Source organism: Sparassis crispa (genome assembly GCF_003851025.1).
Source record: "Sparassis crispa DNA, contig_000002F, whole genome shotgun sequence".
Taxonomy (NCBI): Eukaryota; Fungi; Basidiomycota; class Agaricomycetes; order Polyporales; family Sparassidaceae; genus Sparassis; species Sparassis crispa.
This window is the reverse complement of record NW_020939749.1, coordinates 2,925,718-2,952,650: the sequence shown is the minus strand read 5'-3', so window position 1 is coordinate 2,952,650 and position 26,933 is coordinate 2,925,718. Positions and strand designations below refer to the sequence as shown.

Here is a 26,933-nt window from a genome sequence, read left to right as displayed (position 1 = left end):
CCGACTTCAGGCTGCATTTCCACTTCCTTGTCCACAATCTTCTTCTAGCTGAAAAGAGATAACGATGAGAGGATATGGTAGAACAGATCAGGGGGCACGCGACGTCACGCTCCATGACCAGGTTTCCAAAAAATATCGACGCCCAAGGGGACAACAGTAATTCGACCTGAGCATATTAAGAGACACGGATACAGTATCACAAGATGACGGACAACATCTCTGCGGAAACAAGAAGGGCTAATGTCTACGCCTTAGCGCCCTGCAGTGTGGGAGTCAGTGAATCGGCCAATGGCGAGCTGCAGTCACGCACGACAACGGGTATTCCAAATCGCTCAGCCCTCTTCTTCCGCCTCTCGAGTTCCTCCGCATCGACAGTCTCTGTGGCAGGCGCACTACGCTTCCTGCCGTTCGTCTGGGCGCCTTTGGTCGCACCTGTCTTTGGTGTCGCCCTAGTAGCGGTAGAGGTGGCGGCAGGGGCAGGCTCCACAGGCCCAAACCGTGCAGTCCGTTGGCTCAATTTCTCTGGGTCCTACACACAACATCGGCAATTTTAGAGGTTGTGAATCAGATAGAAAGAGGAGGAGTTGCGCACATCAGGAAGGGGCTGCTCCACCTTAGCGTTAGCTTTGCCAGCACCTCTCCCCCTCGTGTTCCCCTTCGGAGAGACAGGCTTAGCGTCAAGCTGTACGACCGGGATACCAAATCGCTCCGCTCGTGCTTTGCGTTTTGCCGCCTCCTCATCTTCGGGCGACGTTGCTGCCGCCGGCTCTGGCTGGGGCGTGTCGGCGGAGGCGGCGGGGATCTCGGTCTGCAGGGTGTCAGGATCAAAAAAAAGTTGTAAGAGAAGGGTCGTACAGTTTTGGACGGGGGCGTGGGCGCTGTGGAAAGAGTGACGCTGGCATCAGACTGGACACCTGCGTGCGAAGGAGGCTCGTTCGCTTGTTCGGCCGGGAGGACGTTGTCGACCACTCTGTGAGAGAGGTTAATATGGCCTAAAAGACGCGTGAAGGTACGTACTCTAGGAGATTCAACTAGCGAGAGAAGAATCAGTATAGAAGAATTGACGCGTGCGCGTGGGACGCACCTGTTCGTCGCTCTGCGGCGACGCGTCCGTTTTCTTGTGCACAGGCGCGGCCTTGGGTGGCGAGGGGCTCTTTTTTGCGGAATAATTTGCATTGTACACATCGATGGCGGCTTCTGAGGCAATAATTTTGTTGATGAGGTCCTGCTTGTTGGCTTTGCCCTGGATGGAGAGGTTGGCTTTTGCGATGATGTCTTTGAGGTCGACGACCTTGAGAGCTTTCCTGCGGTGGAGTGAGGAACACATCACTAAGATATGAGTGGAACGTACAACTTAGACTCCATGGTGGGTGATGGTGGTAGACAAGAACGCAGGAGTAGCCACAGTTGCAGCCACCGGGGAAGCGGGTCACGTGCTCCCGACCAATGGGGAGGGAGAGGCGGCGTTGAGTTGGTCGTGCCGCAAGCCAATAGCAACGCTCGTCGCCCACCGAATTGCGTCTCATCCCAGGCCAATCAATGGACCCCGTCGATCACCTCTTCCACCCCGGCCCAGCTTATCCGTCCTACCGTCAGTCTTTTCCGCAGAAAACAAACATATCCCCGCACGCTGACCCCCGCCCAGCCCACCAGCCCGTCTACAACTTCTACCCCCACCGTCCCTCGCCCCCGCACTCTCCAGCGCCAGTCCCCCTCTTCCACCAGCAGCCACCCCAGGACTCCCACCAGCGCGACCCAGACCAGCCCGTCGACCAGATACACGACGACCCCCCCATCGACGAGGAGCCCCTCTATGTCAACGCGAAGCAGTATTATCGCATCCTCAAACGGCGCGTCGCCCGCGCCCGCATCGAGGAGTTGCACAGGCTCTCCAAGCAGCGCAAGGTACCCCTCTTCCTCTCCTCATTATTTTTCGCGCCCTCAACTCATCTACGCCAGCCGTACCTCCACGAGTCGCGCCATAAGCATGCCATGCGCCGTCCCCGCGGTCCCGGCGGTCGCTTCCTCACCGCAGAGGAGATAGCCGCACAAAAGAACCTGCAAGCCGATGCGGGGCCTTCCAACTCCACATCCCCGGACGCCGACGATGAGGACGCCATCGACGTCGACCGCGACATTGACAGGGACGTCGACATGTCCGTCGACAGCCCCATCGAGCCCCCTAAACCACCGGTCTTTGATCAGGATCGTCGCGAGCCGCTCAAGCCCCCTTCCTTCCAGCATATCCAGCCTCAGCAGCCGGTGGACGAGAAGGACCGCCCACGCGCAGGTCCCATCTCCCAGCCGTCAATCCAGCCGTCGATACAACCGCGTCCGCAACCCTCGCAAGTGCTTCGCCAGCTACCCCAAACCCAGCCTCCAACGCAGGCGCAGGCGCAAGTGCAGGCGCAGGCGCAAGTACAGGCGCAGGTGCAGATGCGGATGCACCAACAGCTGCAAGCCCAGCAACAGCCACAGGCTCAGCGCCAGTTGCAGCCGCCGCAAATGGCTCGCCAACATTCGCAGGCGCACCTCCAAATGCAGCCTCAGACGCAGACGCAGGCGCAGCAGGTTCCGGCGCATCCTCCACCCCCACAAATGATGCGCCGACCATCTCAGACTCACATCCAGACGCAGCAGCAGCAACAGGTTTCACAGGCACAGCTTCGCTCACCGCAGGGGCAAGTGCGGTCGCCGCTGCAGTCACAACAGCAGCAGACGTACGAGCACCAGCGCCAACATCAGCACCAGCATCCGCATCAGTTGGCGATGTCGCACGGCGCGAGCCCGATCGGGCTACTTAACGTCAACGTCGGATACCAACACTCGGCGCCGGTTTCACCTCTACCCCAGGATCACCAGATGCGCGATCACTCCCGCCAGCTCGGGTCACAGCACACGCAGGTTTCGCCGGTGCAGCAGCAGATGCAGGACTCGTCCTCGCAGACATCGTCCCCGCAGATTTCGCTGCGTGCGCCGTATGCGGCAATGCAGATGCACCATGTCCCACACCCGCACGCGCATGCACGCCACCACCATTCACTGATCGGTCGGGGGGAGCAGCTCTACCACGACGTGGTGCCCGGCAGCGAGTACGGCGGCGGCACATCAGGGAGGCGATAGGACGATATCAAACACATTTAAATTCTGATATATTCGACTCGTCGTCGATGCGGGGACCAGCACTAGACAAGGCTCGGACGAGACACTGGAGACGGATGCGAGCGAGAATGTCGAGGCCGCGATACAGAAGAGGAATGCAGGGCGGAGAGAAAAGAAGTAGAACGCGGGCGCAGGCGCGAGCGCGATCGCAAGGTCAAGACGAGCAGAGTCTGTGCACGCCCCTCCGGCGCCGAAAGTGAACAAATGACACAAATGGATGAGGAACGCTACCTCGAGCAAGGAAGAGATGGAGCAAAGGCGCGCGCGTGCGAGAACGACTGAAGACGATGGTGTACGCCCTGATGGCTCCATACGGACGTGCTGTAGAACGAGCGGCTGGACGGTTTTTGTCCGCTCGGTTGGGCGCGTTCTCACAATGCCAGGCTCGACATTCGGTTCCCCGCACACGGAATTGCACGAGGACATACGACGCGGAGCGAGCTCTGAAGCATGTGAGAGAAGACGAGCTCGCGAACAGTTTGTCGGTCATGCACACGCGGCCCTCGTCCAGTAGAAATGGACTGAACGACCGAGGACGATGGGTCATGACCTGGCGCCCTTCCTCGTCGTGCCCTGGCGTCTCAACGCCGAGTGTTTCGCACTACAGGTTGTGCAGGCATTGAAGTGACATTCCCGCGGAGAATTCTCTGACGCACAATGCCTTCGTCTTGCGTGAACACTTCCAGCGTGTCGTCTTGCTCCGCCCATGCAGTCCTCCCTGCTGCAGGGCTCGCAGCCGCGCTCGCATTGCAGCATCGGAACGCCGCCCAGGTACGCCGTGTTATTCTTTCCATCTTGCACTCGGCGGATGAGAGAGGGCGACGCCGCCAGGCGAGCAGATCACAGTCCGCGAGCTCGCAGGGATTCGTTCCCACTGTAGCGTCTGCGCTCGATGCCCAAGCACACTCGGTGCCGCTGCGTCTCTGCATGACGCGGGCGGTACAGTAGAGTAAACTATGTAGGAGCAAAATATATTTCTTTGTTTCGAACTCGCGGGTTCATCTCACGTCGATCTTGTCATACTGAGGGCTCGTCCGATGCACTTCGTCTCGTCCAGCTTGTGATGGCATGAAATCGAGTCGAGCTGTGTCGCCCGAATTCAAGGTAAGCAAAGAAGCAACAAGCGGCCTGCACGCAGGCTTACCTGTGTCGCGAGTACCAGAACTCAGAAGGCATCCGTGCTGATGTGCAGGACAGTCAGTGGGGCACAGATCGGACTCACCAGTGCGGGGAAGACGCACTCGATCGGCTATCTCGTCGATCGAATCGTAAGCTCGCCGCAATGCATTCTCAAGTGCTTCGCAGCGTCGTGCTAGCACGCAATGAGAGCACGGTTGCACTCAAGTATGTACAGGGACCATAGACAACAAATATATTTTGTTTCCTGTGCAACACAGACAAGTCAGCAGCCCTTCAAGACTTTTGGACAATGTGGGGTGCTCACCAAGATTGCCTATAGACTGTGTCAGGTTGTGCCACAGATCCAGAGAAACTCAGATGGTGTCAGTCTTCCGCCGAGCGGAGATGCAACCCGAAGAAAATAAATCTATTTCATCCTGCATATGGACATGTTAGAATCACCCGAACAAATGCAAGGGACGAGACAACTCACAAATTGCATATATTTACAACGTCGGACGACTCATCGGTGCTGGCTGTCAATCACAATCCCCCGATCGTCTAGTATGTAAGACAGACGGTGCGAGGTGCACGCAAGCGGTGGAACACTTCTCCGCCTCCTCGCGTTCTCGGTCCTTGGAAATCTGAAGCATCTGAGTGCTGTCAGTGGACAGATGGACTCGGGAAAAATACCCTGAGAGCGACAGCGAACGATGAACAAGCCTCTCGGGTAGAGACCAGGCTCGAATGCCATAGAGTGGCGATCAGAGGCAGTTTATCATTCATCAGCAGAGAGCAAAGGAGGGGAGACTAACGTACTCCTCAGTGCGGCATGTGCATTTGCAGCATCGGGGCGAAGCATGGCGGCCAGGAGATGATGAGCGCGACAGACGTTGTCGAGAATCAGTTGGCTGGGTGTGAGGAAGTAGGGAGAAAGGGGAGGATCGCTGGATGATGTCGAACATAGAGGAAATTCCAGTATTTAAGTCGCAGCCAGTGGTCCGTGCGCACGTATCCCCGAGTTTCCATGTCGTCTGAGTGAAAAAAATCGTCGGATCAAGTCACCTGGATACACGACGTGCGTGAGTAACCGGCCCTGATCGCATGACTCACCCGCTTCACCTCAAATTCCACCGACTCGCCGCCAACCCTGTCCAGCCCCTTCGCAACAGTCCCCGAATCTTCTGAACGTATGCTTCAAATAAATTTGCTGCACTTGTTGCCATAGCCGAGAGCCCCGTGATGTCGTAACAGTTCCGCGCCCGCGTGCAGCTTGAGCGGCGAAGTTTGCCGACCTGGTTTCAAATTGAATTCTTGCTCACCGCTCAATCTCGCATACCGGCTGGTTATACCGCCAATTTCTTCAATTTGCAGTGCCCTCTGAGCATGCAGAGGTCGACAATGAGTGTGTGGACGGACGAGGACCAGGGAGAGCTCACCAGGGTGAAGAAAGCATAAGAGATGTTCGAACTCACTCCAAACCCAAGGCAGAAGCGCCCCAACGAAGGCTCATAGCCTCGTGTCCGTCCTCTAATGTTTACCGGGTCCAGGCTGGACATCTTCAGAGATCTGCCGCGGACGCCGTTGATGCAATCCCGCTGTATCCAAGATTCCGGGTGGCCGATCTTGAGTTCCTTGCAATCTACGCGAATGAGTGCGAACGGAACAGTTCCAGGACAACAATCCATCCACTCTTTGCTCATTTGTTTGTGCATGAATTACTGCCCGCATTCTCCATGTACATATTAGATAGATAGGTAGATAGTTTCTCAACTTACCAGAGCACGCAGCATCTGGGTATTGGTAGACTGGCGGTACTACAGGCAAGGGAAGTGTCAGTGATTTTGGAATGTTAGCCTCTGCAACTTACACCGAGTGTCGATGTCCGACCCGGAAGAGTCTTCTGATGACTGAAGCATTTGCAATGCATGGCATGCATGCCCGTCCGGTGATCAAATGCCGTCGTCAGCACATAACCATCTAGCTTCCGAGCGGAGCCGAAGTGCTCCATTCATCTCACTGCAAGAGGAGTGTGCTCGGGCCGCAACTGTGAATGTAGACACAGATCCCGCACCTCTCACCTGGTGAATCCACGGGAGTGCAGCACATCCGCAAACGATGTCAGTGCATATGGTACATGTAGGAAATTCAGTACAAGTACATTCATTTGTTGTATACAGAACTGCGAAAGCATTTAGCTTGGAAGATGAACGTTAACATTGATGAGCTCAGAGGTGAGTACTCCACTGGAGTTCTACGTTCGCATTTTCGGTCCGACCTGTTGCGCGAAACCTTCCATGCTACAATCGTTCTGATCATCCTGTCCAGGGAACATCCTCGTACACATGCATGTTTGTGCAATGCTTCCCGCGGTCTTGATCACACTGCTGGAGGGAGATTCTAGTCGCGCTCACTGGCATGCACAACATCCGAACTTGGATTTGCACATGCAATGAAAGCAGACCATGGAGCATACCATTCCAGTGCGAAAGCAGGTATGTAGAGCACAGAGGAGGCCACTCGGTTCTCAGTGAAGTGGTTGACAGCGTGGATAAAGAAAGAGTTGAGTCTGACGTGCACCCGTGAATCGTCCGATGAGCTTCCAACGACACTTACCAAATCTGTCAAATGGTGCTCTTGGCTCAAGACTCAGAGTCGGGTTGATATCCACATCACTTTGTCTCTCGCGTCGATAACTCCATCTCGTGTACTGTAGTCTAAGACCTGTTACTTGCAAAGTGGTTGCCTCACTGTCTGGTAATAGTATTTTTGTAGAAATTGAATTGTACCACTTGCAGTCCGATTGTCAAGCTGCCATCCGAGTCTCGGTCCTCAGACATGTCAACAGTGCATGATCGGATGGCATTTCCACGTAGGAGTTGTGTCTCAGAAAGTCTGTAATTCATCGGAATATGAAGGTCAGTCTTTCCGGAGATGTACACGGACCTCCGATGCATCATTAGATCCAGGTATCTTGCAGAGATGCCCCAAACATCTTTGCACGTCTTTGACCAAGAAGCACAAGGACGTTTGGGGCACTTCTGCAAGATACTTTGATCCCACTTACCATGTTATTTGCTGTTTCTAGGTATCCCGAGCATGATCTTGAAGCCCTGTCCTATCCTCCCATGCAGTTCCCCAGCAGGTATGTCGTCAGATTGCTTTGTTCATGCCAATCACATTTCGGAATGGAAGGGTGAGTCTGACATCATAAGGAGCAACCGAGCAATCAGCAATCACATCTCTGGATCGCGCCTCGGGTAGTCATGACTACTAATTTCTGATTTCTGATCCCCGCCTAACTCTGTTTACTCACCAGATGTCAACGACCCATCAAATTTCGGCTACGATCAGCGGCCATCAGTGTCAGGCCGACCTGAATATATCTTTCATCCCACATTTTTCTTTCACCCACTCACCTTCCTCCCTCTCTCCCTCCAGAACAGGTTTCACTAACCTGACGCCCACTCTTGACATCTCTCGCTGCTCGCATCAAGTCCAGAATGCAGCACTCCAACAATGTGTGGTTTCAAGGTCAGCAAGCCGCAGCGAAACTCGGTGTGGAAGGATGCGCGGAGGTTTGTACTGAGCTCTCTCACACTGATTAGAGCTCACATCATGCTGACGAAACCCTGCGAGAATAGAAACTGTATGTGGCCATCGACAAGAGGTGCAGCTTGCGACAAGGCATCATTCCTACCACACATCAAACGGACTAGTATGTTTTAGCATTATTGTAGAATCCGATTTCATCTGACGGATCCTTTTTATGTAGGTCTTCATACTTGGATTCCCGAGATTCATGCACTGCAATGAGCATGCTGCAAGTCGCGATCATACCGAGTTGTCGAGAATGTAGCACGAGAGCAGCATCCGACCAATATATCTCAAAAAGGCATGTCTTAATGTTAGTGCCAGAGTCCCTGACTTACATATGTTGTTTTCCAGGCATCCTCGCTCGAATCTCGGACCTCAGCGTAGCTGCGAGCCTCGCATGCAATGCAGAGGATGTTCTCGAGTCCTGCGAGCCTACCGCATCGAGAACAATAGGTTCTCAGTGTGATTTAGTATCGAGTACGTCGATATTTGCATTAGATATCTGAGGCGGTGTCGAGCTCACGTTCGTACCTCGAAAATAGGCAAATTGATGCGTCAATTTGCCGAGGCTCAAGCCCAGCGGCGAGCGTGCCGCATTCCTCAAGAGAGTGCATCGCTGTGCCTGCGATTCTCTGCAAGACGGCTCGGTGGCCACGGTCCGGGCAGCGGGGCGGAGCGCCGCAGCCGCCCATCTCGCTCGCCTGGAATGCCGAGGAGAGCATGTCGGGTAGAGCGTGGTCGACGACGACGCTGTGAGCGAGACGGACTCGCAACGGGTATGTAGGCCTTTAGATTAGATGTCCCAGGCCGCCTCGAGCTCACCTTTCTGTCTCAAAAATAGGTAATGTTTTGTCTCAATATTCTGAGGCTCAAGCCCAGCGGCGAGCGTCCTCCGCTCCTGAAGAGAAAGTATCGTCCTCCCCGCTGTCTTCTGTATGGCGGTGGGACGGCTGCGGTCCGGGGGGCGGCGCGCAGCGCCGGCAGTGCCTTCTCGCTCGAACGCTAAGGAGAGCACGTCGGGCAGAATGTCCTCGACGTCATCCATCGGTGATGCGGGTACGTAGGCGTCCGCGTTAGATGTCCCAGGCCGCTCGAGCTGACCTCTCTACCTCAAAAACAGGTAATATTTCGTGTCGATTTTCCGAAGTTCAAGCCCAGCGGCGAGCGTCGTCCACTCCTCAACCGAGTGAATCGTCCTCCTCGCCGTCGTCTGTACGACAACGAGACGGCTGCGGTGCGGGGAGCGGCGCGCAGCGCCGCCAGTCCCTCCTCGCTAGCCTGGAACACCGGGGAGAGCACGTCGCAGAGCGTCTTTGACGTCATCCGTCAGCGATATAGGTACGTGAACCTCCGCGTTAGATGTCCCAGGCCGCCTCGAGCTCACCTTTTCGTCTCAAAAATAGGTCATATCTTGCGTCGATTTTCTGAGGTTCAAGCCCAGCGGCGAGCGTCATCCACTCTTCAAGAGAAAGTGTCATTCTCCTCGCGGACCCTTGTACGATAAGGAGACGGCTGCGGTCCGGGGAGCGGCGCGCAGCGCCGCGAGTCCCCCTCTCACTCGCCGAAGAGAGCGCGTCCGGCAGGATGTCGAGAGGGGGCACGCAGCGGGTACGTGGGCTTTCGCATTAGATGTCGCGGGCCCCGTGGAGCTCACTTTCCCTCCGTGAAATTAGGGGATTTGGAGCGCCGAATTCTCGAGGCCCAAGCCCAGCGGCGAGCGTCACGCGGTGCAGAAGATATTGCACCGACGTCCCCGCCATTCGACGCCTTCGAGCGAAGCGGTTGCGTAGCGAGGGCGGCGGCGCGCAGCGCCGCCAGTCCCGATCGTGCTCTCCTCCCACTCCACCACTTGCCAGTCGGTCTGTGGGTTGGCAGTCTTCGATCGCGGGCTGAGGGCAGCGTCGCAAGGCCTCTGTCTCAGTGCCGTACGAGACTGAACGCGTCCACGCCGCTCACCGCGTGTTTCCAACGTTGAGGTCCAGAGAAGAGGGGCGCGCAGCGCCCCGCGGTTTCCCGTCCGAGTCGCCTGCGGCATTGAGGACGACGTTCTTCTCGTGCTGGCGCGCTCCCACTCGTTGGTGGAACGTTCGAGGTGCGCGTCGTGCCGTCGTGGCTCGCATAGACCGTGAGTCTTGCTGCTTCACCCTTAGAGCTGTCCCGCTGAGTCCTGACCAGGCCTCGATCTTCCACGATTACGCCGTGGATTGGGACGTCGCGCGTGCGCGTTCGTCTCCCGTGTGCGGCGGTTGTCGATGCACCGTGCCTGCATGATTTCTACGTGAGTGCGGTTTTGCTTTGTTCAGTGTTTGCAATGCACTCACCTTTGAATTTCGGCGTTTTTAGGCTTGAATATCCGTGCGTCCGGTGCTGGGCCGGCGTCCTTCGCGGATCGTCGCTACGTACCCCCGAAGGCTTGCGGTCAACACTGGAGCCTTCTGCTGCGTGAGTGGATGTTGGCCTCCCCCCGGCGTCTCGTCGATGGGACGCAGAGGTCGACTGCGCCCCCCCTCCGCTGTGCAAGCCTGCACCAGGTTCGTCGTTCTGCTGTCTGTCGCGGGTTGCGCGATACCGGTGGGTGTCGTTTCGTCCCTTGTGGTGCGTCCGATGCTGATGGTGTTCGGCTGACCAGGCGTCGATCGTCGCCGAGATCCACGCGGTGAAAGCGTACAACGCGGCCGAGCGCGTTTGAAGTCGGTGCGATGGGCACCTCGCGAGGCACGGAACGCGTTTGTGTGCTCGTCACACGAGCACTCTCGCGGTCGACGCCAGAATGCGCGCGCGCGGTGTCGTTGGACGGCGATGTGGTACGTGCGTGTTCTGCACACTGTTCTTGCTGCTGCTAATCGTTCGCACGCGTTTCCAGGCCGTGTCGTCGCCTCTGAGTGCGCTGCAGAGAACGAAACGTGGGGCGTGTGTGGTGGAGGCCTTGTTGAGGCTTGCCTGTGCTGTTGCGGGCCCCGGGCTCCTCATCGGCCGCATTCTGCGTCCTCCGCATTCGCAATGGGCAGGCTTTCTGGACGCGTGAGGCGGAACGCAAGTGTCAGCAAACGCAACGCACGTCAACCTCGAATTAGGAAGACTCACCGGAGATCGACTGTCAAGCACGCGAGCTGCAAAGTACGATGGGCGCGGTCTCGCGCGATCTCCCGCAGAAGGGATGGTGCGGTGTGGTGCGTCGCGTTACGAGGGGATCACTGACGGAGTTTTTTTCGCAGAACTTCGCGCCGTCCTCGCGAGCTCATCTCCTTGGAACGGCACGCCTCGGTCGAGTGCACGAGAAGCCATCCTCTGCGCGCGAGAGTTGTCGAAACAGAGCGTACGGGCGGCGGCTTAGCGCGGCAAAGGGGAGCTGACCGGTGGGAAGGAAGGACCGGGCGCGAGAGGCGAGGGACGCAGGACTGGAGGAACAGGCTGAGGATGAGAGGGAGACGTGGAGCTAGCGTAGACAGAACACATGTCAGACGGCGCGAGATCGAGCGCGCGCGAGAGACTCAGCAGAGCTCGGACGGCTCTATGCACGAAAGACTCACCCACCAGAGTGCCCTATGCACGAAAAGACAGCCTATCTCTCGAATTTATGCTGGATGTTTCCTCCGAGCCATCCGATGCAGGCCAGAGATCACCAGAGACTTTGCAGCCACCGGGGAAGCGGGTCACGTGCTCCCGACCAATGGGGAGGGAGAGGCGGCGTTGAGTTGGTCGTGCCGCAAGCCAATAGCAACGCTCGTCGCCCACCGAATTGCGTCTCATCCCAGGCCAATCAATGGACCCCGTCGATCACCTCTTCCACCCCGGCCCAGCTTATCCGTCCTACCGTCAGTCTTTTCCGCAGAAAACAAACATATCCCCGCACGCTGACCCCCGCCCAGCCCACCAGCCCGTCTACAACTTCTACCCCCACCGTCCCTCGCCCCCGCACTCTCCAGCGCCAGTCCCCCTCTTCCACCAGCAGCCACCCCAGGACTCCCACCAGCGCGACCCAGACCAGCCCGTCGACCAGATACACGACGACCCCCCCATCGACGAGGAGCCCCTCTATGTCAACGCGAAGCAGTATTATCGCATCCTCAAACGGCGCGTCGCCCGCGCCCGCATCGAGGAGTTGCACAGGCTCTCCAAGCAGCGCAAGGTACCCCTCTTCCTCTCCTCATTATTTTTCGCGCCCTCAACTCATCTACGCCAGCCGTACCTCCACGAGTCGCGCCATAAGCATGCCATGCGCCGTCCCCGCGGTCCCGGCGGTCGCTTCCTCACCGCAGAGGAGATAGCCGCACAAAAGAACCTGCAAGCCGATGCGGGGCCTTCCAACTCCACATCCCCGGACGCCGACGATGAGGACGCCATCGACGTCGACCGCGACATTGACAGGGACGTCGACATGTCCGTCGACAGCCCCATCGAGCCCCCTAAACCACCGGTCTTTGATCAGGATCGTCGCGAGCCGCTCAAGCCCCCTTCCTTCCAGCATATCCAGCCTCAGCAGCCGGTGGACGAGAAGGACCGCCCACGCGCAGGTCCCATCTCCCAGCCGTCAATCCAGCCGTCGATACAACCGCGTCCGCAACCCTCGCAAGTGCTTCGCCAGCTACCCCAAACCCAGCCTCCAACGCAGGCGCAGGCGCAAGTGCAGGCGCAGGCGCAAGTACAGGCGCAGGTGCAGATGCGGATGCACCAACAGCTGCAAGCCCAGCAACAGCCACAGGCTCAGCGCCAGTTGCAGCCGCCGCAAATGGCTCGCCAACATTCGCAGGCGCACCTCCAAATGCAGCCTCAGACGCAGACGCAGGCGCAGCAGGTTCCGGCGCATCCTCCACCCCCACAAATGATGCGCCGACCATCTCAGACTCACATCCAGACGCAGCAGCAGCAACAGGTTTCACAGGCACAGCTTCGCTCACCGCAGGGGCAAGTGCGGTCGCCGCTGCAGTCACAACAGCAGCAGACGTACGAGCACCAGCGCCAACATCAGCACCAGCATCCGCATCAGTTGGCGATGTCGCACGGCGCGAGCCCGATCGGGCTACTTAACGTCAACGTCGGATACCAACACTCGGCGCCGGTTTCACCTCTACCCCAGGATCACCAGATGCGCGATCACTCCCGCCAGCTCGGGTCACAGCACACGCAGGTTTCGCCGGTGCAGCAGCAGATGCAGGACTCGTCCTCGCAGACATCGTCCCCGCAGATTTCGCTGCGTGCGCCGTATGCGGCAATGCAGATGCACCATGTCCCACACCCGCACGCGCATGCACGCCACCACCATTCACTGATCGGTCGGGGGGAGCAGCTCTACCACGACGTGGTGCCCGGCAGCGAGTACGGCGGCGGCACATCAGGGAGGCGATAGGACGATATCAAACACATTTAAATTCTGATATATTCGACTCGTCGTCGATGCGGGGACCAGCACTAGACAAGGCTCGGACGAGACACTGGAGACGGATGCGAGCGAGAATGTCGAGGCCGCGATACAGAAGAGGAATGCAGGGCGGAGAGAAAAGAAGTAGAACGCGGGCGCAGGCGCGAGCGCGATCGCAAGGTCAAGACGAGCAGAGTCTGTGCACGCCCCTCCGGCGCCGAAAGTGAACAAATGACACAAATGGATGAGGAACGCTACCTCGAGCAAGGAAGAGATGGAGCAAAGGCGCGCGCGTGCGAGAACGACTGAAGACGATGGTGTACGCCCTGATGGCTCCATACGGACGTGCTGTAGAACGAGCGGCTGGACGGTTTTTGTCCGCTCGGTTGGGCGCGTTCTCACAATGCCAGGCTCGACATTCGGTTCCCCGCACACGGAATTGCACGAGGACATACGACGCGGAGCGAGCTCTGAAGCATGTGAGAGAAGACGAGCTCGCGAACAGTTTGTCGGTCATGCACACGCGGCCCTCGTCCAGTAGAAATGGACTGAACGACCGAGGACGATGGGTCATGACCTGGCGCCCTTCCTCGTCGTGCCCTGGCGTCTCAACGCCGAGTGTTTCGCACTACAGGTTGTGCAGGCATTGAAGTGACATTCCCGCGGAGAATTCTCTGACGCACAATGCCTTCGTCTTGCGTGAACACTTCCAGCGTGTCGTCTTGCTCCGCCCATGCAGTCCTCCCTGCTGCAGGGCTCGCAGCCGCGCTCGCATTGCAGCATCGGAACGCCGCCCAGGTACGCCGTGTTATTCTTTCCATCTTGCACTCGGCGGATGAGAGAGGGCGACGCCGCCAGGCGAGCAGATCACAGTCCGCGAGCTCGCAGGGATTCGTTCCCACTGTAGCGTCTGCGCTCGATGCCCAAGCACACTCGGTGCCGCTGCGTCTCTGCATGACGCGGGCGGTACAGTAGAGTAAACTATGTAGGAGCAAAATATATTTCTTTGTTTCGAACTCGCGGGTTCATCTCACGTCGATCTTGTCATACTGAGGGCTCGTCCGATGCACTTCGTCTCGTCCAGCTTGTGATGGCATGAAATCGAGTCGAGCTGTGTCGCCCGAATTCAAGGTAAGCAAAGAAGCAACAAGCGGCCTGCACGCAGGCTTACCTGTGTCGCGAGTACCAGAACTCAGAAGGCATCCGTGCTGATGTGCAGGACAGTCAGTGGGGCACAGATCGGACTCACCAGTGCGGGGAAGACGCACTCGATCGGCTATCTCGTCGATCGAATCGTAAGCTCGCCGCAATGCATTCTCAAGTGCTTCGCAGCGTCGTGCTAGCACGCAATGAGAGCACGGTTGCACTCAAGTATGTACAGGGACCATAGACAACAAATATATTTTGTTTCCTGTGCAACACAGACAAGTCAGCAGCCCTTCAAGACTTTTGGACAATGTGGGGTGCTCACCAAGATTGCCTATAGACTGTGTCAGGTTGTGCCACAGATCCAGAGAAACTCAGATGGTGTCAGTCTTCCGCCGAGCGGAGATGCAACCCGAAGAAAATAAATCTATTTCATCCTGCATATGGACATGTTAGAATCACCCGAACAAATGCAAGGGACGAGACAACTCACAAATTGCATATATTTACAACGTCGGACGACTCATCGGTGCTGGCTGTCAATCACAATCCCCCGATCGTCTAGTATGTAAGACAGACGGTGCGAGGTGCACGCAAGCGGTGGAACACTTCTCCGCCTCCTCGCGTTCTCGGTCCTTGGAAATCTGAAGCATCTGAGTGCTGTCAGTGGACAGATGGACTCGGGAAAAATACCCTGAGAGCGACAGCGAACGATGAACAAGCCTCTCGGGTAGAGACCAGGCTCGAATGCCATAGAGTGGCGATCAGAGGCAGTTTATCATTCATCAGCAGAGAGCAAAGGAGGGGAGACTAACGTACTCCTCAGTGCGGCATGTGCATTTGCAGCATCGGGGCGAAGCATGGCGGCCAGGAGATGATGAGCGCGACAGACGTTGTCGAGAATCAGTTGGCTGGGTGTGAGGAAGTAGGGAGAAAGGGGAGGATCGCTGGATGATGTCGAACATAGAGGAAATTCCAGTATTTAAGTCGCAGCCAGTGGTCCGTGCGCACGTATCCCCGAGTTTCCATGTCGTCTGAGTGAAAAAAATCGTCGGATCAAGTCACCTGGATACACGACGTGCGTGAGTAACCGGCCCTGATCGCATGACTCACCCGCTTCACCTCAAATTCCACCGACTCGCCGCCAACCCTGTCCAGCCCCTTCGCAACAGTCCCCGAATCTTCTGAACGTATGCTTCAAATAAATTTGCTGCACTTGTTGCCATAGCCGAGAGCCCCGTGATGTCGTAACAGTTCCGCGCCCGCGTGCAGCTTGAGCGGCGAAGTTTGCCGACCTGGTTTCAAATTGAATTCTTGCTCACCGCTCAATCTCGCATACCGGCTGGTTATACCGCCAATTTCTTCAATTTGCAGTGCCCTCTGAGCATGCAGAGGTCGACAATGAGTGTGTGGACGGACGAGGACCAGGGAGAGCTCACCAGGGTGAAGAAAGCATAAGAGATGTTCGAACTCACTCCAAACCCAAGGCAGAAGCGCCCCAACGAAGGCTCATAGCCTCGTGTCCGTCCTCTAATGTTTACCGGGTCCAGGCTGGACATCTTCAGAGATCTGCCGCGGACGCCGTTGATGCAATCCCGCTGTATCCAAGATTCCGGGTGGCCGATCTTGAGTTCCTTGCAATCTACGCGAATGAGTGCGAACGGAACAGTTCCAGGACAACAATCCATCCACTCTTTGCTCATTTGTTTGTGCATGAATTACTGCCCGCATTCTCCATGTACATATTAGATAGATAGGTAGATAGTTTCTCAACTTACCAGAGCACGCAGCATCTGGGTATTGGTAGACTGGCGGTACTACAGGCAAGGGAAGTGTCAGTGATTTTGGAATGTTAGCCTCTGCAACTTACACCGAGTGTCGATGTCCGACCCGGAAGAGTCTTCTGATGACTGAAGCATTTGCAATGCATGGCATGCATGCCCGTCCGGTGATCAAATGCCGTCGTCAGCACATAACCATCTAGCTTCCGAGCGGAGCCGAAGTGCTCCATTCATCTCACTGCAAGAGGAGTGTGCTCGGGCCGCAACTGTGAATGTAGACACAGATCCCGCACCTCTCACCTGGTGAATCCACGGGAGTGCAGCACATCCGCAAACGATGTCAGTGCATATGGTACATGTAGGAAATTCAGTACAAGTACATTCATTTGTTGTATACAGAACTGCGAAAGCATTTAGCTTGGAAGATGAACGTTAACATTGATGAGCTCAGAGGTGAGTACTCCACTGGAGTTCTACGTTCGCATTTTCGGTCCGACCTGTTGCGCGAAACCTTCCATGCTACAATCGTTCTGATCATCCTGTCCAGGGAACATCCTCGTACACATGCATGTTTGTGCAATGCTTCCCGCGGTCTTGATCACACTGCTGGAGGGAGATTCTAGTCGCGCTCACTGGCATGCACAACATCCGAACTTGGATTTGCACATGCAATGAAAGCAGACCATGGAGCATACCATTCCAGTGCGAAAGCAGGTATGTAGAGCACAGAGGAGGCCACTCGGTTCTCAGTGAAGTGGTTGACAGCGTGGATAAAGAAAGAGTTGAGTCTGACGTGCACCCGTGAATCGTCCGATGAGCTTCCAACGACACTTACCAAATCTGTCAAATGGTGCTCTTGGCTCAAGACTCAGAGTCGGGTTGATATCCACATCACTTTGTCTCTCGCGTCGATAACTCCATCTCGTGTACTGTAGTCTAAGACCTGTTACTTGCAAAGTGGTTGCCTCACTGTCTGGTAATAGTATTTTTGTAGAAATTGAATTGTACCACTTGCAGTCCGATTGTCAAGCTGCCATCCGAGTCTCGGTCCTCAGACATGTCAACAGTGCATGATCGGATGGCATTTCCACGTAGGAGTTGTGTCTCAGAAAGTCTGTAATTCATCGGAATATGAAGGTCAGTCTTTCCGGAGATGTACACGGACCTCCGATGCATCATTAGATCCAGGTATCTTGCAGAGATGCCCCAAACATCTTTGCACGTCTTTGACCAAGAAGCACAAGGACGTTTGGGGCACTTCTGCAAGATACTTTGATCCCACTTACCATGTTATTTGCTGTTTCTAGGTATCCCGAGCATGATCTTGAAGCCCTGTCCTATCCTCCCATGCAGTTCCCCAGCAGGTATGTCGTCAGATTGCTTTGTTCATGCCAATCACATTTCGGAATGGAAGGGTGAGTCTGACATCATAAGGAGCAACCGAGCAATCAGCAATCACATCTCTGGATCGCGCCTCGGGTAGTCATGACTACTAATTTCTGATTTCTGATCCCCGCCTAACTCTGTTTACTCACCAGATGTCAACGACCCATCAAATTTCGGCTACGATCAGCGGCCATCAGTGTCAGGCCGACCTGAATATATCTTTCATCCCACATTTTTCTTTCACCCACTCACCTTCCTCCCTCTCTCCCTCCAGAACAGGTTTCACTAACCTGACGCCCACTCTTGACATCTCTCGCTGCTCGCATCAAGTCCAGAATGCAGCACTCCAACAATGTGTGGTTTCAAGGTCAGCAAGCCGCAGCGAAACTCGGTGTGGAAGGATGCGCGGAGGTTTGTACTGAGCTCTCTCACACTGATTAGAGCTCACATCATGCTGACGAAACCCTGCGAGAATAGAAACTGTATGTGGCCATCGACAAGAGGTGCAGCTTGCGACAAGGCATCATTCCTACCACACATCAAACGGACTAGTATGTTTTAGCATTATTGTAGAATCCGATTTCATCTGACGGATCCTTTTTATGTAGGTCTTCATACTTGGATTCCCGAGATTCATGCACTGCAATGAGCATGCTGCAAGTCGCGATCATACCGAGTTGTCGAGAATGTAGCACGAGAGCAGCATCCGACCAATATATCTCAAAAAGGCATGTCTTAATGTTAGTGCCAGAGTCCCTGACTTACATATGTTGTTTTCCAGGCATCCTCGCTCGAATCTCGGACCTCAGCGTAGCTGCGAGCCTCGCATGCAATGCAGAGGATGTTCTCGAGTCCTGCGAGCCTACCGCATCGAGAACAATAGGTTCTCAGTGTGATTTAGTATCGAGTACGTCGATATTTGCATTAGATATCTGAGGCGGTGTCGAGCTCACGTTCGTACCTCGAAAATAGGCAAATTGATGCGTCAATTTGCCGAGGCTCAAGCCCAGCGGCGAGCGTGCCGCATTCCTCAAGAGAGTGCATCGCTGTGCCTGCGATTCTCTGCAAGACGGCTCGGTGGCCACGGTCCGGGCAGCGGGGCGGAGCGCCGCAGCCGCCCATCTCGCTCGCCTGGAATGCCGAGGAGAGCATGTCGGGTAGAGCGTGGTCGACGACGACGCTGTGAGCGAGACGGACTCGCAACGGGTATGTAGGCCTTTAGATTAGATGTCCCAGGCCGCCTCGAGCTCACCTTTCTGTCTCAAAAATAGGTAATGTTTTGTCTCAATATTCTGAGGCTCAAGCCCAGCGGCGAGCGTCCTCCGCTCCTGAAGAGAAAGTATCGTCCTCCCCGCTGTCTTCTGTATGGCGGTGGGACGGCTGCGGTCCGGGGGGCGGCGCGCAGCGCCGGCAGTGCCTTCTCGCTCGAACGCTAAGGAGAGCACGTCGGGCAGAATGTCCTCGACGTCATCCATCGGTGATGCGGGTACGTAGGCGTCCGCGTTAGATGTCCCAGGCCGCTCGAGCTGACCTCTCTACCTCAAAAACAGGTAATATTTCGTGTCGATTTTCCGAAGTTCAAGCCCAGCGGCGAGCGTCGTCCACTCCTCAACCGAGTGAATCGTCCTCCTCGCCGTCGTCTGTACGACAACGAGACGGCTGCGGTGCGGGGAGCGGCGCGCAGCGCCGCCAGTCCCTCCTCGCTAGCCTGGAACACCGGGGAGAGCACGTCGCAGAGCGTCTTTGACGTCATCCGTCAGCGATATAGGTACGTGAACCTCCGCGTTAGATGTCCCAGGCCGCCTCGAGCTCACCTTTTCGTCTCAAAAATAGGTCATATCTTGCGTCGATTTTCTGAGGTTCAAGCCCAGCGGCGAGCGTCATCCACTCTTCAAGAGAAAGTGTCATTCTCCTCGCGGACCCTTGTACGATAAGGAGACGGCTGCGGTCCGGGGAGCGGCGCGCAGCGCCGCGAGTCCCCCTCTCACTCGCCGAAGAGAGCGCGTCCGGCAGGATGTCGAGAGGGGGCACGCAGCGGGTACGTGGGCTTTCGCATTAGATGTCGCGGGCCCCGTGGAGCTCACTTTCCCTCCGTGAAATTAGGGGATTTGGAGCGCCGAATTCTCGAGGCCCAAGCCCAGCGGCGAGCGTCACGCGGTGCAGAAGATATTGCACCGACGTCCCCGCCATTCGACGCCTTCGAGCGAAGCGGTTGCGTAGCGAGGGCGGCGGCGCGCAGCGCCGCCAGTCCCGATCGTGCTCTCCTCCCACTCCACCACTTGCCAGTCGGTCTGTGGGTTGGCAGTCTTCGATCGCGGGCTGAGGGCAGCGTCGCAAGGCCTCTGTCTCAGTGCCGTACGAGACTGAACGCGTCCACGCCGCTCACCGCGTGTTTCCAACGTTGAGGTCCAGAGAAGAGGGGCGCGCAGCGCCCCGCGGTTTCCCGTCCGAGTCGCCTGCGGCATTGAGGACGACGTTCTTCTCGTGCTGGCGCGCTCCCACTCGTTGGTGGAACGTTCGAGGTGCGCGTCGTGCCGTCGTGGCTCGCATAGACCGTGAGTCTTGCTGCTTCACCCTTAGAGCTGTCCCGCTGAGTCCTGACCAGGCCTCGATCTTCCACGATTACGCCGTGGATTGGGACGTCGCGCGTGCGCGTTCGTCTCCCGTGTGCGGCGGTTGTCGATGCACCGTGCCTGCATGATTTCTACGTGAGTGCGGTTTTGCTTTGTTCAGTGTTTGCAATGCACTCACCTTTGAATTTCGGCGTTTTTAGGCTTGAATATCCGTGCGTCCGGTGCTGGGCCGGCGTCCTTCGCGGATCGTCGCTACGTACCCCCGAAGGCTTGCGGTCAACACTGGAGCCTTCTGCTGCGTGAGTGGATGTTGGCCTCCCCCCGGCGTCTCGTCGATGGGACGCAGAGGTCGACTGCGCCCCCCCTCCGCTGTGCAAGGCTGCACCAGGTTCGTCGTTCTGCTGTCTGTCGCGGGTTGCGCGATACCGGTGGGTGTCGTTTCGTCCCTTGTGGTGCGTCCGATGCTGATGGTGTTCGGCTGACCAGGCGTCGATCGTCGCCGAGATCCACGCGGTGAAAGCGTACAACGCGGCCGAGCGCGTTTGAAGTCGGTGCGATGGGCACCTCGCGAGGCACGGAACGCGTTTGTGTGCTCGTCACACGAGCACTCTCGCGGTCGACGCCAGAATGCGCGCGCGCGGTGTCGTTGGACGGCGATGTGGTACGTGCGTGTTCTGCACACTGTTCTTGCTGCTGCTAATCGTTCGCACGCGTTTCCAGGCCGTGTCGTCGCCTCTGAGTGCGCTGCAGAGAACGAAACGTGGGGCGTGTGTGGTGGAGGCCTTGTTGAGGCTTGCCTGTGCTGTTGCGGGCCCCGGGCTCCTCATCGGCCGCATTCTGCGTCCTCCGCATTCGCAATGGGCAGGCTTTCTGGACGCGTGAGGCGGAACGCAAGTGTCAGCAAACGCAACGCACGTCAACCTCGAATTAGGAAGACTCACCGGAGATCGACTGTCAAGCACGCGAGCTGCAAAGTACGATGGGCGCGGTCTCGCGCGATCTCCCGCAGAAGGGATGGTGCGGTGTGGTGCGTCGCGTTACGAGGGGATCACTGACGGAGTTTTTTTCGCAGAACTTCGCGCCGTCCTCGCGAGCTCATCTCCTTGGAACGGCACGCCTCGGTCGAGTGCACGAGAAGCCATCCTCTGCGCGCGAGAGTTGTCGAAACAGAGCGTACGGGCGGCGGCTTAGCGCGGCAAAGGGGAGCTGACCGGTGGGAAGGAAGGACCGGGCGCGAGAGGCGAGGGACGCAGGACTGGAGGAACAGGCTGAGGATGAGAGGGAGACGTGGAGCTAGCGTAGACAGAACACATGTCAGACGGCGCGAGATCGAGCGCGCGCGAGAGACTCAGCAGAGCTCGGACGGCTCTATGCACGAAAGACTCACCCACCAGAGTGCCCTATGCACGAAAAGACAGCCTATCTCTCGAATTTATGCTGGATGTTTCCTCCGAGCCGTCCGATCCACGGCAGACATCGAGAGACTTTGCAGCCACCGGGGAAGCGGGTCACGTGCTCCCGACCAATGGGGAGGGAGAGGCGGCGTTGAGTTGGTCGTGCCGCAAGCCAATAGCAACGCTCGTCGCCCACCGAATTGCGTCTCATCCCAGGCCAATCAATGGACCCCGTCGATCACCTCTTCCACCCCGGCCCAGCTTATCCGTCCTACCGTCAGTCTTTTCCGCAGAAAACAAACATATCCCCGCACGCTGACCCCCGCCCAGCCCACCAGCCCGTCTACAACTTCTACCCCCACCGTCCCTCGCCCCCGCACTCTCCAGCGCCAGTCCCCCTCTTCCACCAGCAGCCACCCCAGGACTCCCACCAGCGCGACCCAGACCAGCCCGTCGACCAGATACACGACGACCCCCCCATCGACGAGGAGCCCCTCTATGTCAACGCGAAGCAGTATTATCGCATTCTCAAACGGCGCGTCGCCCGCGCCCGCATCGAGGAGCTGCACAGGCTCTCCAAGCAGCGCAAGGTACCCCTCTTCCTCTCCTCATTATTTTTCGCGCCCTCAACTCATCTACGCCAGCCGTACCTCCACGAGTCGCGCCATAAGCATGCCATGCGCCGTCCCCGCGGCCCCGGCGGCCGCTTCCTCACCGCAGAGGAGATAGCCGCACAAAAGAACCTGCAAGCCGATGCGGGGCCTTCCAACTCCACATCCCCGGACGCCGACGATGAGGACGCCATCGACGTCGACCGCGACATTGACAGGGACGTCGACATGTCCGTCGACAGCCCCATCGAGCCCCCTAAGCCGCCGACGTTCCAAATCCAGCAGCTCGAGGAGCAGCGCGTCCAGCCGAAGCTGCAGGCACTCGAGGAGCAGGATCATAGCGAGAAGCCGCGCCCTCCGCCAGCCTCGCAGCCATCTATTCAACCATCTATACAGCCGCGTCCGCAACGTCCGCGCCAGCCGTCCCCGTCTTACATACAGCCGCAGGCCCAGATGCAGGCGCAGCAACAGCTTCAAGCGCAGTCACAGATGCAGGCGCAACACCAATTACAAGCGCATGCGCAGATGCGCGTGCAGCACCCAATACAGCCTCAGGCTCCGCAGATGATTCGGCAGCACTCGCAGACCCGTATTCAGATGCAGCCTCAGACACAAATGCAACCACCAGCGTCGGCGCATTCACAGACCCAGCAGACGATTCGCCGGCCGTCTCTGACTCTCCAGCAGCAGCAGCAGCAGTTACCACAGCATTCCCCCCTCGTGCACTCGCAAGCGCAGCTTCAGCCGCAACAGCAACAACAATCGCAGCCGATGCGCTCACCCACATACGAGCATCCGCACCAACACCAGCACATGGGGATGTTGCACGGCACCAGCCCAACGAACCTCATGAACGTCAACGCCAACGTTGGCTACCACCATCCGCTTTCGCCTGCGCCAGTCTCGCCGGTTCCCCAAGATGGACATCGTGCGCACGAGCACTCGCGTCACCTCGGATCTCACCTTCAGCAGGTGTCGTCGGTTCAGCAGATGCAGGACTCGCCCTCGCAGACGACATCGCCACAGATGACGTCCCCGCAGATCTCACTGCGCGCGCCGTATGCGGCAATGCAGATGCACCATGTTCCGCACCCGCATGCTCACGCACGCCATCATCATTCACTCGTTGGTCGGGGGGAGCAAGTTTACCATGACGTGCCCGGCAGCGAGTATAGCGGCGGCGCATCGGGGAGGCGATAGGACGGTATCAAACACATTTAAACCTTCATATGTTCGACTCGTTGTCGATGCGGGGATCAGCACTAGACAAGGCTCGGACGAGACACTGGAGACGGACGCGAGCGAAAACGTCGAGGCCGCAATACAGAAGAGGAATGCAGGGCGGAGAGAAAGGAGGTCGAACGAGGGCGCGATCGCAAGGTCGAGACGTCAAGACGAGTAGAGTCCGCACACGCCCCTCCGGCGCGAAAAATGCATGAGCGACGCCAATGGACGAGGAACGCTACCTCGAGCAACGAAGAGATGGACCAAACGCACGGGCGAGAATGAGTGAGGATGACGGTGGAAGCCCTGATGCTGCGATACGGACGTGCTGCAGAATGAGCAGCTGGACGGTTTTTGTGTGCTCGGTTGGGCACGTTCTCACAATGCCAGGCTCGACAGTCGGTTCCCCGCACACGGAAATGCACGAGGACATACGACGCGGAGTGAGCTCTTAAGCATGCGAGAGAAGACGAGCTCGCGAACAGTTTGTCGGTCATGCACACGCGGCCCTCATCCAGTAACAATGGATTGAACGACCGAGGACGATGGGTCATGACCTGGCGCCCTTCCTCGTCGTGCCCTGGCGTCTCAACGCCGAGTGTTTCGCACTACAGGTTGTGCAGGCATTGAAGTGACATTCCCGCGGAGAATTCTCTGACGCCCAATGCCTTCGTCTTGCGTGAACACTTCCAGCGTGTCGTCTTGCTCCGCCCATGCAGTCCTCCCTGCTGCAGGGCTCGCAGCCGCGCTCGCATTGCAGCATCGGAACGCCGCCCAGGTACGCCGTGTTATTCTTTCCATCTTGCACTCGGCGGATGAGAGAGGGCGACGCCGCCAGGCGAGCAGATCACAGTCCGCGAGCTCGCAGGGATTCGTTCCCACTGTAGCGTCTGCGCTCGATGCCCAAGCACACTCGGTGCCGTTGCGTCTCTGCATGACGCGGGCGGTACAGTAGAGTAAACTACGTACGTATGAGCAAAATATATTTCTTTTTGTTTCGAACTCGTGGGCGCGTGATTCGACACCTGCGGGAGGCAGAGCGGCTGGCGGGTTCATCTCACGTCGATCTTGTCATACTGAGGGTTCGTCCGATGCACCTCGTCTCGTCCAGCCTGTGACGGCACGAAATCGAGTCGAGCTGTGTCGCCCGAATTCAAGGTAAGCAAAAGAAGTAACAAGCAGCCTGTACGCAGGCTTACCTGTGTCGCGAGTACCAGAACTCAGAAGGCATCCGTGCTAATGTGCAGGACAGTCAGTGGGGCACAGATCGGACTCACCAGTGCGGGCGAAGGTGCGTTCGATCGGCTATATCGTCGATCGAATCCTGAGCTCACCGAAGTGCATTCTCAAGTGCTTCACAGCATTGTGCTGGCATGCAATGAGAGCACGGCTGGACTCGGGGATGTATGGGCAAAGCTCGTAGAAAACAAATATATTTTATCTCCTGTGCAACACAGACCCGTCATCAGCCATTCGAGACCTTCGCACAAGGTGAGGTACTTACCAAGGTTGCCTGCTGATGGCGTAAGACCGCGCTACAGATCGGGAGAACTGTGGATCACATCAATCGTCTGATGAGCGAGGTCCTCACGCAACACCGAGTTAACAAATATATTTTACCCCTGTACAACACAAGTTAGAATCGTTAGGACAAGACGACTCACAAATACTATACATCTACAATGTCAGAAGACTTCAGCGCCGGCATGGCGCCGAGTGCGGTGGCTGCCAATCACAATCCCCCGATTGTCTAGTATATAAGGTGGACGGCAAGGCGTGCACAATCCATGAAATGCAGCTCCGCCTCCTCATGCTCTCAGCCGTTGAGATCTGAAGTGTACAAGTGCTGTCAGTAAACACATGCAGGGAAACAAATACCCTGAGAGCGACAGTGAATGGTGAACAAGCCTCCCGTGCAGACACCGGGCTGGAATGCCATAGAACAGCAATCAAAGGCTGCCTACGATCATCAGCCTAGTAGTACATACAACACGGGAACATCAGCGGTCAGCGGGAAGTAAGCAAGGGGAGACTAACATACTAGTTGTTGCAACATGCCAGTTTGCACCATCAGGGTGAAGCACGGCGGCCAGGGGATAATGAGTACGTCAGACGATGTCGAAAATCAGTCAGCTCAGTGTGAGGAAGCAAGGAGAAAGGGGAGGATCGGTGGATGACGTCAAACACAGAGAAAAGTCCAGTATTTAAGTTGCAGCCAGTGGTCCGTGCGCACGTATCCCCGAGTTTCCATGTCGTCCGAGTGAAAAAATCGTCGGATCAAGTCACCTGGATACACGGCGTGCGTGAGTAACCGGCCCTGATCGCATGACTCACCCGCTTCACCTCAAATTCCACCGACTCACCGCCAACCCTGTCCAGCCCCTTCGCAACAGTCCCCGAATCTTCCGAATATATGCTTCAAATAAATTTGCTGCACTTGTTGCCATAGCCGAGAGCCCCGTGATGTCGTAACAGTTCCGCGCCCGCGTGCAGCTTGAGCGGGGAAGTTTCCCGACCTGGTTTCAAATTGAATTCTTGCTCACCGCTCAATCTCGCATACCGGCTGATTATACTGCCAATTTCTTCGATTTGCAGTGCCCTCTGAGGGTGCAGAGGTTGACAATGAGTGTGTGGACGGACGAGGACCAGGGAGAGCTCACCAGGGTGAAGAAAGCATAAGAGATGTTCGAACTCACTCCAAACCCAAGGCAGAAGCGCCCCAACGAAGGCTCATAGCCTCGTGTCCGTCCTCTAATGTTTACCAGGTCCAGGCTGGACATCTTCAGAGATCTGCTGCGGACGCCGTTGATGCAATCCCGCTGTATCCAAGATTCCGGGTGGCCGATCTTGAGTTCCTTGCAATCTATGCGAATGAGTGCGAATGGAACAGTTCCAGGACAACAATCCATCCACTCTTTGCTCATTCGTTTGTGCATGAATTACTGCCCGCATTCTTCATGTACATATTAGATAGATAGGTAGATAGTTTCTCGACTTACCAGAGCACGCAGCATCTGGGTATTGGTAGACTGGCGGTACTACAGGCAAGGGAAGTGTCAGTGATTTTGGAATGTTAGCCTCTGCAACTTACACCGAGTGTCGATGTCCGACCCGGAAGAGTCTTCTGATGACTGAAGCATTTGCAATGCATGGCGTGCACCCCCGTCCGGTGATCAAATGCCGTCGTCAGCACATAACCATCTAGCTTCTGAGCAGAGCCGAAGTGCTCCATTCATCTCACTGCAAGAGGAGTGTGCTCGGGCCGCAACTGTGAATGTAGACACGGATCCCGCACCTCTCACCTGGTGAATCCACGGGAGTGCAGCACATCCGCAAACGATGTCAGTGCATATGGTACATGTAGGAAATTCAGTACAAGTACATTCATTTGTTGTATACAGAACTGCGAAAGCATTTAGCTTGGAAGATGAACGTTAACATTGATGAGCTCAGAGGTGAGTACTCCACTGGAGTTGTACATTCGCATTTTCGGTCCGACCTGTTGCGCGAAACCTTCCATGCTACGATCGTTCTGATCATCCTGTCCAGGGAACATCCTCGTACACATGCATGTTTGTGCA

General features: G+C 56.7%; 6 protein-coding genes across 6 annotated transcripts; 5 read left to right on the top strand and 1 right to left on the bottom strand.

The window, feature by feature from the left end:
• Positions 1-244: 244 nt before the first annotated feature.
• On the bottom strand, positions 245-1,365 carry SCP_0309890 (hypothetical protein; the record flags this gene model as incomplete). The annotated part of the gene is made up of 7 exons (XM_027756374.1): positions 245-259; positions 311-529; positions 593-808; positions 856-970; positions 1,018-1,031; positions 1,085-1,304; positions 1,352-1,365. 7 exons carry the CDS (start codon positions 1,363-1,365, stop codon positions 245-247), a joined length of 813 nt encoding a protein of 270 aa, XP_027612175.1.
• Positions 1,366-1,539: 174 nt separating this feature from the next.
• On the top strand, positions 1,540-3,123 carry SCP_0309880 (hypothetical protein; the record flags this gene model as incomplete). The annotated part of the gene is made up of 2 exons (XM_027756373.1): positions 1,540-1,905; positions 1,960-3,123. 2 exons carry the CDS (start codon positions 1,540-1,542, stop codon positions 3,121-3,123), a joined length of 1,530 nt encoding a protein of 509 aa, XP_027612174.1.
• Positions 3,124-8,928: 5,805 nt separating this feature from the next.
• Positions 8,929-10,567, top strand: SCP_0309870 (hypothetical protein; the record flags this gene model as incomplete). Its single annotated transcript, XM_027756372.1, has 9 exons — positions 8,929-8,934; positions 8,999-9,216; positions 9,308-9,486; positions 9,552-9,733; positions 9,787-10,003; positions 10,054-10,156; positions 10,222-10,320; positions 10,368-10,449; positions 10,508-10,567. 9 exons carry the CDS (start codon positions 8,929-8,931, stop codon positions 10,565-10,567), a joined length of 1,146 nt encoding a protein of 381 aa, XP_027612173.1.
• A 10-nt stretch (positions 10,568-10,577) lies between these two features.
• Positions 10,578-10,903, top strand: SCP_0309860 (hypothetical protein; the record flags this gene model as incomplete). Its single annotated transcript, XM_027756371.1, has 2 exons — positions 10,578-10,682; positions 10,742-10,903. 2 exons carry the CDS (start codon positions 10,578-10,580, stop codon positions 10,901-10,903), a joined length of 267 nt encoding a protein of 88 aa, XP_027612172.1.
• Positions 10,904-11,641: 738 nt separating this feature from the next.
• On the top strand, positions 11,642-13,225 carry SCP_0309850 (hypothetical protein; the record flags this gene model as incomplete). The annotated part of the gene is made up of 2 exons (XM_027756370.1): positions 11,642-12,007; positions 12,062-13,225. The coding sequence occupies 2 exons, from the start codon at positions 11,642-11,644 to the stop codon at positions 13,223-13,225; spliced, it is 1,530 nt and encodes a 509-aa protein (XP_027612171.1).
• Positions 13,226-21,741: 8,516 nt separating this feature from the next.
• SCP_0309840 (hypothetical protein) lies at positions 21,742-23,328 on the top strand (the record flags this gene model as incomplete). Its single annotated transcript, XM_027756369.1, has 2 exons — positions 21,742-22,107; positions 22,162-23,328. The coding sequence occupies 2 exons, from the start codon at positions 21,742-21,744 to the stop codon at positions 23,326-23,328; spliced, it is 1,533 nt and encodes a 510-aa protein (XP_027612170.1).
• Between the last annotated feature and the right edge of the window lie 3,605 nt (positions 23,329-26,933).